The sequence below is a fragment of the Oncorhynchus clarkii genome, chromosome 29, assembly GCF_045791955.1.
Source record: "Oncorhynchus clarkii lewisi isolate Uvic-CL-2024 chromosome 29, UVic_Ocla_1.0, whole genome shotgun sequence".
NCBI lineage: Eukaryota > Metazoa > Chordata > Actinopteri > Salmoniformes > Salmonidae > Oncorhynchus > Oncorhynchus clarkii.
This window is the reverse complement of record NC_092175.1, coordinates 26,432,660-26,445,621: the sequence shown is the minus strand read 5'-3', so window position 1 is coordinate 26,445,621 and position 12,962 is coordinate 26,432,660. Positions and strand designations below refer to the sequence as shown.

The 12,962-nt window shown below is 43.2% G+C and overlaps 1 protein-coding gene across 4 annotated transcripts in view; it reads right to left on the bottom strand.

The window, feature by feature from the left end:
- LOC139388068 (signal peptide peptidase-like 3) overlaps positions 1-11,768 on the bottom strand; it is a 43,531-nt gene extending 31,763 nt beyond the window's left edge. The window contains exon 1 of one of the 4 annotated variants that reach the window (XM_071134588.1): positions 11,199-11,768. In XM_071134588.1, the coding sequence (XP_070990689.1) occupies positions 11,199-11,224 (26 nt within the window). In that variant the 5' untranslated portion in view covers positions 11,225-11,768. The remainder of the gene's footprint in view (positions 1-11,198) is intronic. The other 3 variants (XM_071134590.1, XM_071134587.1, XM_071134589.1) reach the window with 3 other exon arrangements.
- Between the last annotated feature and the right edge of the window lie 1,194 nt (positions 11,769-12,962).

The following is a 12,962-nucleotide window of genomic DNA, read 5'->3' as shown; positions in this document are numbered from 1 at the left end:
AGTGGGTCGATTTTTCTTTACTATTTTCTATATTGTAGCATAATAGTGAAGACATCAAAACTATGATATAACATATGGAATCATGTAGTAAAAAAAAGAAAAAAGTTTCAAAATATATTTTAAAAATGGGAGATTCTTCAAATAGCCACCCTTTGCCTTGATGACAGCTTTGCACACATGGCATTCTCTCAACCAGCTTCATGAGGTAGTCACCTGGAATTAACAGGTGTGCTTTGTTAAAAGTTCATTTGTGGAATTTCTTTCCTTCTTAATGCGTTTGAGCCAATCAGTTGTGTTGTGACAAGTTAGTGGTGGTATACAGAAGATAGCCCTATTTGGTAAAAGACCAAGTCCATATTATGGCAAGAACAGCTCAAATAAGCAAAGCGAAATGACAGGCCATCATTACTTTAACACGTGAAGATCAGTCAATGCAGAAAATGTGAAGAATTTTGAAACTTTCTTCAATTGCAGTCACAAAACCATCAAGCACGGATGAAACTGGCTCTCATGAGGACCGCCACAGGAATGGAAGACCCAAGGTTACTTCTGCTACAGAGCATGAGTTCATTAGAGTTACCAGCCTCAGAAATTGCAGCCCAAATAAATGCTTCAGAGTTCAAGTAACAAACAACTGTTCAGAGGAGACTACATGAATTAAGCCTTCATGGTCGAATTGCTGCAAAGAAACAACTACTAAAAGGTCATCAATAATAATAATAAGAGACTTGATTTGGTCAAGAAACACGAGCAATGGACATTAGACCGGTGGAAATCTGTCCTTTTGGTCTGATGAGTCCAAATGTGCGATTTTTAGTTCCAACGTCTTTGTGAGACGCATGTATGGTTTCCACCGTGAAGCATGGAGGTCATGTGACGGTGCTTTGCTGGTGACACCGTCTGATTTATTTAGAATTCAAGGCACTTAACCCACATGGCTACCACAGCATTCTGCAGCGATACGCCATCCCATCTGGTTTGCACTTAGTGGGACTATCATTTGTTTTTCAACAGGACAATGACCCAACACACCTCCGGGCTGTGTAAGGGCTAATTGACCAAGGAGAGTGATGAGTGCTGCATCAAATGACCTGGCCTCCACACTCAGATGACCTGGCCTCCACACTCAGATGACCTGGCCTCCACACTCAGATGACCTCAACTCAATTGAAATGGATTGGGATGAGTTGGACCACAGAGTGAAGGAAAAGCAGCTAACAAGTGCCCAGCATGTGGGAACTCCTTCAAGACTGTCGGAAAAAGCATTCAAAGTGAAGATGGTTGAGAGAATGCCAAGAGTGTGCAAAGCTGTCAAGGAAAAAGGTGGCTACCTTGAAGATTCTCAAACAAAACACTTTTTGTTACTACAGGATTCCATGTGTGTAATTTCATAGTCTTGATGTCTTCACTATTATTCTATAATGTAGAAAATAGTACAAAAATAAAATAAAAACCCTTGAATGAGTAGGTGTCCAAACTTTTGACTGATACTGAACGTTTGGTGTTGTCAACGTTTGATGCTGTGAAACTTGAGGAATAGCAAGCACTGTCATAGCTTGGTTGGGACAGGCGAGCACATCAGCAGAGGAGCTCGAATGATTTCTCTCTGTCACATGGAAATAGTTTCAGTGTTTAGCTAGCTAGCTAGTTAGTTGGTCAGGCAAGAAAAGGTGTGTAGCGGTAAATTTGGGCTGCGCTCAAAGCGCAAACCTCAGCTGTCACTTTCACTAGCCAGCCATAAAGGGCAGCTAACTAGCCACTGAAATGAAGGCTAGAGTAATTTGTGTTTATCTGTTGGGCTTAGGTTATGGTTTGTCATGTTTGCAAGGTACAGATACTCATTGGCTTGTCTTCCTATTATTTGACAGCTTAGCTGTCATGTTAAAGTAGTAGATGCCTGCGCAGTGGAGCTCATATGAGAAGGATATTTGTTACAAAGCCAGCTAACAAACTACTTGTTTTGGCCCATTTCTACTGATGCAAATCATTTGGAAACTGTCCCAGCTTCGTAACTAACCAGCCAACATTGGCTAACTCTGTAGCTAGTCAAGCAAGAAAGCATGAGTTGATTGGAGGAGAGAGAGAGAGTGTGGAAAGGGAGCCGGGTAATTATCACACAATTTATTACGGAAACCCTTTATTAGGAAGAGAGTATGTGTATGGTTGAGAAAAGAAAGAGGAAGGAAGAGACATTGAGTGAGTGAGTTGTTCCTGACTACAATTGCATCCTATTTGTTGCTCCTCTCCCTGTTCCTCTGGGTCAGTGAAAACAAAGGACATGATATGGAGTCAGGGCTCAGCAGCAAAAAGGCATGGAGAAAGAGGAGTTAGATGATTGGAGAGATAGAGATGTGGAGAGTGGAAGCAGAATGAGAGTACAGAGCAGAGGGAGGGGAAAAGGGAGAGCACACCTGAGAGGGAAGCCTGTTTCCATCGAGTGCGTCTGCCCCAAGTCCCACCATTGTACCACACAGCCTGGGCCTAAAGTGACAGTGGCAGGGGGTTTGGAGTCGTTTTTAAGTGGTAGGAACTTATCTGCTCTAGAGCTTGTAATGGGTTATACCAAGAGAATGGGCGGGGTTGGCCATCTTGACCAACCGAGGAGCTATTACAATATTGGACGCACAGGCAGAAAATTGTGGAAGTATGTGTTTGGGTGATGCTCAACATTGCCATCATAAATTGTGTGGGGGACCCTGCAAAAGGCCCCTTACCAGAAACCCCAACTGCAGGGGCCTAAAGCATTCAAAATGCAGCTTGTGCAATCACTTTGTGATATGGCTACAGTGGCAGGAAGAGGAGAACCAATAGTGTGGCACCAGGGCGTGTGAACTGAGTTGTAACTCATTGGAAAGCAGGTGAAGCTTGAAGGGCACAAGAGATGGTGCGCATCCGGAGTGGATGCAGGGCAAAGAGTGGGAAAAACCTCTGTTGGGTACTCCACGTGTTCTGTGACACTTTGCAGGGTGGGGCCGTGGTTCCAGAAGTTCCATGATATGTTGTAGGCTAAACGCAAACACTAAAGTGACAGTGTGAAATACATCCCACAAATCATTTGTCTCTGAACAGTTGCATATCTTCTCTCTTCGTCTCTAATACTTGTTGCATTTACTGAATTGTCAAAGTAGGCTATTATTTCTACATTGTGTTTTATTTTACCTTTATTTAACCAGGTAGGCCAGTTGAGAACAAGTTCTCATTTACAACTGTGACCTGATCAAAATAAAGCAAAGCAGTGCGACAAAAGAGTTACACATGGGATAAACAAAAGTACAGTCAAATAACAATAGAAAAATCAATATACAGTGTGTGCAAATGGAGTAAGGAGGTAAGGCAATAAATAGGCCAATAGTAGCGAAGTAATTACAATTTAGCAAATTAACACTGGAGTGATAGATGTCCAGATGATGATGTGCAAGTAGAAATACTGGTGTGCAAAAGAACAAAATAAGTCAAAAACAATATAGGGATAGTCAGTTTTATGAGGGTATGTTTAGCAGCGTGTGTGAAGGAGGCTTTGATGCAAAATAGGAAGCCAATTATAGATTTAATTTTGGATTGAAGATTCTTAAGAGCAGTTGGAGGCCACAGAATGAGTGCTGTATGCCATTGAAGCTCATTTGGAGGTTTGTTAACACAGTGTCCAAAGAGGGGCCAGAAGTATACAGAATGGTGTCGTCTGCTTAGAAGTGGATCGGGGAATCACCCGCAGTAAGAGCGACATTGTTGATATATACATAGAAAAGAGTCGGCCCGAGAATTGAACCCTGTGGTACCCCCAAAGAGACTTCCAGACGTCCAGACAACAGGCCCTCCCAAATCTGACACACTGAACTCTGAGAAGTAGTTTGTGAACCAGGCGAGGCAGTCATTTTAGTAACCAAGGCCGCTGAGTCTGCCTATAAAAATATGGTGATTGACAGAGTCGAAAGCCTTGGCCAGGACGATGAAGGCGGCTGCACAGTACTGTCTTTTATCGATGGCGGTTATGATAGTGTAGTATCTTGAGCGTGGCTGAGGTGCACCCGTGACCAGTTCGGAAACCGGATTGCACAGCGGAGAAGGTACGGTGGGATTCGAAATGGTCAGTGATCTGTTTGTTAACTTGGCTTTCAAAGACTTTAGAAAGGCAGGGCAGGATAAATATAGGTCTATAACAGTTTGGGTCTCGAGTGTCACCCCCTTTGAAGAGGGGGATGACCGCGGCAGCTTTCCAATCTTTAGGAATCTCGGACGATACGAAAGGTTTAAAAAACTAGAAATAGGGGTTGCAACAATGGTGGCGGATAATTTTAGAAAGAGAGGGTCCAGATTGTCTAGTCCAGTTGATTTGTACAGGTCCAGGTTTTGCAGCTCTTTCAGAACATCTACTATCTGGATTTGGGTGAAGGAGAGCTGGGGAGGCTTGGGCAAGTAGCTGCGAGGGGTGTGGAGCGGTTGGCCGGGGTTGGGGAAGCCAGGTGGAAAGCATGGCCAGCCGTAGAGAAATGCTTAATGAAATTCTCAATGATCGTGGATTGAGAAATCAGTGGTGACCAGTGCCTCAGTGCAGTGGGCAGCTGGGAGGAGGTGCTCTTATTCTTCATGGACTTGAGTGTCCCAGAACTATTTAGAGTTAAAGGTACAGGATGCAAATTTCTGTTTGAAAAAGCTAGCCTTTGCTTTCCTAACTGACTGTGTGTATTGGTTCCTTCCCTGAAAAGTTGCATATCGCGGGGACTAGTTGATGCTAGCGCAGTACGCCACAGGATGTTTTTGTGGTGGTCGAGGGCAGTCACGTCTGAAGTGAACCAAGGGCTATATCTGTTCATAGTTCTACATTTTTTGAAAGGGGCATGCTTATTTAAGATGGTGGGGAAATTACTTTTAAAAGAACATCCAGGCCTCCTCTACTGACGGGATGAGGTCAATATCCTTCCAGGATACCCGGGCTAGGTCAATTAGAAAGGTCTGCTTGCAGAAGTGTTTTAGGGAGCGTTTGACAGTGATGAGGGGTGGTCGTTTGACTGCGGACCCATAACAGATGCAGGCAATGAGGCAGTGATCGCTGAGATCCTGATTGAAAACAGCAGAGGTGTATTTGGAGGGCAAGTTGGTCAGGATAATATCTATGAGGGTTCCCATGTTTACGGATTTGGGGTTGTACCTGGTGGGTTCCTTGATAATTTGTGTGAGATTGAGGGCATCTAGCTTAGATTGTAGGACGGCCAGGGTGTTAAGCATATCCCAGTTTAGGTCACAACAGAACGAACTCTTTAGATAGATGGGGGGCAATCAATTCACATATGGTGTCCAGGGCACAGCTGGTAGCTGAGGTGGGTCTATAACAGGCAGCAACAGTGAACAACTTATTTCTGGAGAGATTATTTTTAAAATTAGAAGCTCGGACTGTTTGGGCATAGACCTGGAAAGTATGATAGAACTCTGCAGGCTAACTCACCCTTTGGCAGTTCTATCTTGATGGAAAATGTTGTAGTTGGGGATAGAAATCTCCGAATTTTTGGTGGCCTTCCTAAGCTAGGATTCAGACACGACAAGGACATCAAGGTTGGTAGAGTGTGCTAAAGCAGTGAGTAAAACAAACTTACGGAGGCTTCTGATTTTAACATGCATGAAACCAAGGCTTTTACGTTAGAAGTCAACAAATGAGAGCGCCTGTGGACACACAGGGCCTGGATTAACCTCTACATCAACCGAGGAACAGAGAAGGAGTAGGATGAGGGTATGGCTAAAGGCTATCAAAACTGGTCGTCTAGTGCGTTGGGGGCAGAGAATAAAAGGAGCAGATTTCTGGGCGTGGTAGAATAGATTCAGAGTAGAATGTACGGTAGGGTGCGAGTACAGTGGAGGTAAAACTAAGCATTGAGTGACGATAAGAGAGTTTGCATCTCTGGGGGCACTAGTTATGCTAGGTGAGGTCACCGCATGTGTGGGAGGTGGGACAAAAGAGGTATCTGAGGCATGTTGAGTGGAGCTAGGGGTAACTTTTGAGATATTTTGTAGTCACGTTGCGCAAGTTGGAACCAGTGTTTTTCTGGATCAAACGCGCCAAATAAATTGACATTTTGGATATATATCGACAGAATTAATCGAACAAAAAGGACCATTTGTGATGTTTATGGGACATATTGGAGTGCCAACAAAAGAAGCTCGTCAAAGGTAAGGCATGAATTACATCTTTATTTCTGCGTTTTGTGTCGCGCCTGGAGGGTTGAAATAGGCTTGTCAGTGTTTGTTTACTATGGTGATATCCTCTGATAGTAGCATCGCTCACTTTCGCCGAAAAGCCTTTTTGAAATCTGCCATGTTGGCTGGATTCACAATAAGTGTAGCTTTAATTTGGTATCTTACATGTGTGATTTCATGAAAGTTTGATTTTTATAGAAATGTATTTGAATTTGGCGCTCTGCATTTTCACTGGCTTTTGGCCAGGTGGGACGCTAGCATCCCACATATCCCAGAGAGGTTAACGGCAGTCAAGCTCCCAAGCTGTGAGGTCAGAACATTCGGATCAACTCTACTCATCGGCCAGAGCGTCCAGTGTGTGCTCTGAACGCAAAACGTTTTGAACTTACGAACGGACAATCACCAACACTCTGGATAACATAACATCCTAAACAGCTCTGCTAGGGCGAGTAATGTTCAGTGAGCTGTTCTCTCTCACTTAGATGTCTGGAAGTAGCTAGCAAGTTGGCTTGGGTGCTTGACTGGTGTTAGTAACGTTACATACAGAGCCACCCTTAAAGTGGTGGGTGGGGCTAAAGCTTAAGAGGGTGTGAACGATGCTGAATGGGTGTAGACAAAGAAGGGATCTCCAATAGCATTACCAAAACATTCAAAAATCATTTTCACAAAAGTGAGTTTACAAGTTTATCAACTTTCAAAACAAAACTAAACTATAGTGTATGAAATACCATTTTGGTATTTTTTTTAAATTTTATTTTTTACATTGGATAAAAGTAATTTCAAATGTTGCTACATAAGACCGATTTGAGCCGTTTGGTCACATTTGCACATTATTCTTTTCAAAATTCTTCAAGTTGTGTCAAATTGGTTGTTGATCATTGCTGGACAACTATTTTCAGGTTGACAGATTTTCAAGTAGATTTCTAGTCTAAACTGTAAAATGCAGGTTTGGCCTTGTGTTTTGGGTTATTGTCCTGCTGAAAGGGGCGGCAGGTAAATCAAATCATATCTTATTTGTCACATACACATGGTTAGCAGATGTTAATGCGAGTGTAGCGAAATGCTTGTGCTTCTAGATCTGACAATGCAGTAATATCCAACGAGTAATCTAACAATTCCACAACTACTACCTTATACACACAAGTGTAAAGGGATAAAGAATATGTACATAAAGATATATGAATGAGTGATGGTACAGAACGGCATAGGCTAGATGCAGTAGATCTTATCGAGTACAGCATATACATATGAGATGAGTAATGTAGGGTATGTAAACATATTAAGTGGCATTGTTTAAAGTGGCTAGTGATACATTTTTTACATCAATTTCCATCCCTTTCCATTATTAAAGCGGCTTGAGTCGAGTCAGTATGTTGGCAGCAGCCACTCAATGTTAGTGGTGGCTGTTTAAAAGTCTGATGGCCTTGAGATAGAAAAACAGCTTCTGTCTCTCGGTCCCTGCTTTGATGCACCTGTACTGACCTCGCCTTTTGGATGATAGCGGGGTGAACAGGTAGTGGCTCAGTGGTTGTCCTTGATGATCTTTATGGCCTTCCTGTGACATCGGGTGGTGTAGGTGTCCTGGAGGGCAGGTAGTTTGCCCCCTGTGATGCGTTGTGCAGACCTCACTACCCTCTGGAGAGCCTTATGGTTGTGGGTGGAGCAGTTGCCGTACCAGGCGGTGATACAGCCCAACAAGATGCTCTCGATTGTGCATCTGTAGAAGTTTGAGTGTTTTTGGTGACAAGCCAAATTTCTTCAGCCTCCTGAGGTTGAAGAGGTGCTGCTGCGCCTTCTTCACAACGCTGTCTGTGTGGGTGGACCAATTCAGTTTGTCCGTGATGTGTACGCAGAGAACTTAAAACTTTCTACCTTCTCCACTACTGTCCCGTCGATGTGGATAGGGGGGTGCTCCCTCTGCTGTTTCCTGAAGTCCACAATCATCTCCTTTGTTTTGTTGTTATTTTCCTGACACCACACTCCGAGGGCCCTCACCTCCTCCCTGTAGGCCGTCTCGTTGTTGTTGGTAATCAAGCCTACCGCTGTGGTGTCGTCCACAAACTTAATGATTGAGTTGGAGGCGTGCATGGCCACGCAGTCGTGGGTGAACAGGGAGTACAAGAGAGGGCTCAGAACGCACCTTTGTAGGGCCCCAGTGTTGAGGATCAGCGGGGTAGAGATGTTGTTACCTACCCTCACCACCTGGGGGCGGCCCATCAGGAAGTCCAGTACCCAGTTGCACAGGGCGGGGTCGAGACCCAGGGTCTCGAGCTTGATGCCGAGTCTGGAGGGTACTACAGTGTTAAATGCTGAGCTGTAGTCAATGAACAGCATTCTCACATAGGTATTCCTCTTGTCCAGATGGGTTAGGGCAGTGTGCAGTGTGGTTGCGATTGCGTCGTCTGTGGACCTATTGGGGCGGTAAACAAATTGGAGTGGGTCTAGGGTGTCAGGTAGGGTGGAGGTGATATGGTCCTTGACTAGTCTCTCAAAGCACTTCATGATGACAGAAGTGAGTGCTACGGGGTGGGGCGGTAGTAGTTTAGCTCAGTAGTTTAGCTTTAGCTTTCTTGGGAACAGGAACAATGGTGGCCTAGTGGTTAGAGATCGTTGGACTAGTAACCGAAAGGTAGCAAGATCGAATCCTGCCCCTGAAAAAGGCAGTTGACCCACTGTTCCTAGGCCGTCATTGAAAATAAGAATGTGTTCTTAACTGACTTGCCTAGTTAAACAAAAGGTATTTAAAAAAAAGGTTGATGGTCACCAGTGTCTGGTGGAAAGCAGATTGAACCAGGTTTTCCTTTAGAATTTTGCCTGCACTTAGCTCAATTGGGGCGGCAGGGTCACCTAGTGGTTAGAGTGTTGGACTAGTAACCAAAAGGTTGCAAGTTCAAATCCCTAACCTGACAAGGTACAGATCTGCCGTTCTGCCCCTGAACAGGCAGGTTAACCCACTGTTCCTAGGCCGTCATTGAAAATAAGAATTTGTTCTTAACTGACTTGCCTAGTTAAATAAAGGTTAAAAAAATATTAGTTTTTTTTTTTAATCATGAAAATCTCCACAGTCCTTAATGATTACAAGCACACCCATAACATGATTCAGCCACCCAGAGCATCCAGGGTCAAGCTCCCCACCAAAGGGCACATCGACAGATCTCCCACCAAAGCCAAATCGGGGACCCAAACCAGCAAATCCTATCCTAATCTAAGACCCCCAACACAGTTCCCCCGAGAGCTGCCCCTCAATCATCCGAGATCCCCCCCCCCCCCCCCACACACACAAAAAAAATCTCACCCTCCACTCCCCATAATTATGGAGAGTGAATGAAATCATTTTTTGTCATCTTGCTAGGTAGTTATCGAGCTGTGGCCATCTGGCTAGTATTATCAAGCCAGATGGGCTCCCAGGTGGCACAGCGGTCTAAGGCACTGCATCTCAGTGCTAGAGGCGTCACTACAGATACCCTGATTTGAATCCAGGCTGTATCACAACCAGCCGTGATTGGGAGTCCCATAGAGCGGCGCACAATTGGCCCAGCGTCATCCATGTGTCAGCCTGTGTAGGCAGTCATTGTAAATAAGAATTTGTTCTTAACTGACTTGCCTAGTAAAATAAAGGTTAAAATAAATAAACAAACAAGGGCTTTCTGCAAAATAGCAACATTAGTGCAGCTAGCTAACTAACGTTAATCTAGACCAAACCTAAGCAACAACCACAGACATGCATTGCCCCAAAAAATGTACTGCCGCCTTCTAGTTTGGAATATTTTAACAAGGCTGAATGGCTGACGACTTCAAGGTCTTTGCTGTGTTAACACAAAAGAGATCGACTGCCGACACGGGCAAACGTTTGACAATCCTACCGGTGTGTCTGAGCAATAAATGTTTGCCTCCACATCAATACTTAAAAACAATACTAGCCATTTAGATGGCACATAATTAGACTTTAGTTATGCCATGATCTGCAGCATAGGCCTTCAATTAAAAACATCAAATGTACAGCTAAAGTGGACAAAATGACCCCATTCCCTACTGCGAAAAATCGACAAATGACACGGACGGACATGTTATTTATCAGTCTACCTAATATTGGTCTGGTACACTTGCTATCACACATAAAAAAATAAATTAGAAAACTATTATTCTGGCACATTACAGTAGGGATTGCAATCAGTTAGTTATAGCTAACAATGCGGGAAGATAAACCCCGATTTACAGATCAATGCCTTACTTAGCCAGCTAGCTACTCTTAGGAAGCAGATTATTATGATGGAAATCAAGATAACAAGCTAGCTAACGTTAGCTAAACAAGCTAGAGGTGTTGACTTGCTAGCAAGCCAGCTGCGCACGTCATTAACAAAATAAAAATGGATGACTCAATAACATAGCTATTTCTCTCCGACTTTATAAAACACCTGGCGTGTCATAAATGTATCACAATGACAACATAATTATTGTGTGAAAAGTTAGACATGCCATGAATAAAGCCGGTGAGCTTTTCTGCTAACGTAGCCTGGCTAGCAGGCGTAAACTGGTTCGGTAGGCTAGCTACGCTCATAGGCTCCCTTTGTGTGTAACAGGCTAATGAGACGTAGCAATAAGATATTTATGCATACAAAACAACTGATGTTGACGAGGGGCTTACAATCTAGATAGCTAACTAAATAATATTATTTTGGTAGGAGTTGGCGAACTAACGTTAGTTATATACAACCTTATAGATTCGTCTACCTTGTATAACCATTTCCGTATGACCAATGAAACATTAAGACGAGCCGCTAAGTTAGCTAACTGGCAGATAGCGAGCTAGCCCTGTACTTGGACCGTAGTTAGCTAGCTCAATAACACAATTTGAAAACAGGGCCATCTAATTCTAGTTAAACAAAATAGTGGCTGATTTATTTAGGAACGATGCAGGTTGTCAACTATATCTGTAACAAAAAAAAGTACATACAGCAATCAAGTCAGGCTATTAGCCAACTCGTGCAATGGCTATACCTATGCGCACTCACCAAGAAGAGTAGCCTTGCTCCGCCATGTCACCGACGACAACAGTCAGTGGTGGGTTCCGCGACTGTTGAGATTCGGTTCCCTGTGGCCAAAACGAAGGACCTGGTGGACAAAATTTCCGCCTTTACTTCAATATGTATTTTTTAACAGTTACTATTTGATAACAACATGGCGATGTACCCCAGCCCCCATCTAGCAAACACTAATAGAATAGCTTCCAATCGAATGACAATGATGGTTTGCTAGCTGGCCAAGACAAAGCACCCCGAGAAAAACTGTATATTTCGTCAGTTTTGCGAGTGTCCTGCAGTCTCACTGCCCTTACAGCCCCGAGTCTCAAATGATCCTATACTCGCTGAAAATCCATATTTAGGAGTGTTTCCTAGTGTCTATATTCATATATTCCCGAAGTCTGCACCCTCCGCTGTAATGGATGCCGCGCAGACAGCTTTGTTTTCTATGGCAAGCCAGTCGCGTGCACGCGCAATATCGCCCTTGCTAGAAAGATTTTACGAGTAATTTGTGTGCACTGAAGTGCAATGGAAACACGCGAATATGCGTGTATTCATTCCACCGATTCTGTTGCGAAAGTTTCTTAAACGGGGAGGGACCTTCCTGAATTTTTCCAATAGAAACTCTTGTATTTTTAAAATGTAAAATGTTTTCTTGGCAAAACAGCTTATTCGACACATTTTGCCATGGGACACAAAACAATTGTTGCGGTTTTATAACTAATTCTACACATTTTGCAAAGAGAAAATGTAGATTTTTTAAGCTAATTTGCTGCTATTCTAAACCTTCTGCTAGGAAAAGTCACTTCTGAGAGCTGCATCCCATTTGGTCAAAACCCACTTGTTAGTTGGCCGTGACCACGTTTACATGCACACCAATATCAAATCATATGTTATTGGTCACATACACGTGATTAGCAGATGTTATTGCGAGTGTAGTGAAATGTTTGTGCTTCTAGCTCCAACAGTGCAATAATATCTAACAAATTACACAACATATACCCTATACACACAAATCTAAGTAGGAATGAATTAAGACTACACATATGGACAAGCGATATCAGAGCGGAACGGACTAAGATACAGTAGAACAGTATAGAAAACAGTATATACATATGAGATTAGTAATGTCAGATATGTAAACATTACGTGACTAAGATACCGTAGAATAGTATAGAATACAGTATATACATATGAGATGAATAATGCAAGATGAAAACATTATCAAGTGACTAATATTCCGTAGAATAGTATAGATTACAGTATATACATATGAGGTGAGTAACATTATTAAAGTGACTAGTGTTCCATTCCTTAAAGTGGCCAGGGATTCCTAGTCTATGCCTATAGGCAGCAGCCTGTAATGTGCTAGTGATGGCTGTTTAACAGTCTGATGGCCTTGAGATAGAAGCTGTTTTGCAGTCTCTCCGTCCCAGCTTTGATGCACCAGTACTGACCTCGCCTTCTGAATGATAACTGGGTGAACAGGCAGTGGCTCGGGTGGTTGATGTCCTTGAATATCACGTTATTATTCAGGATACTCAAGTAGGGTGTTCTGTTTTTGAGTTGACACATATGGGCTTAAATTAGGAATATTCTGCTTATTCACGGATACAGGGATACTTGTGAAATCGGGATATAAACTACTATCAGGAGTACTATGCGCATGTAAACGTGGTCACTGTTGCAGCAGCAGAGATACCACATGATGGAAAGCGCCTCAATAATGCTTGAGACATTTTTGTGACATTTTAC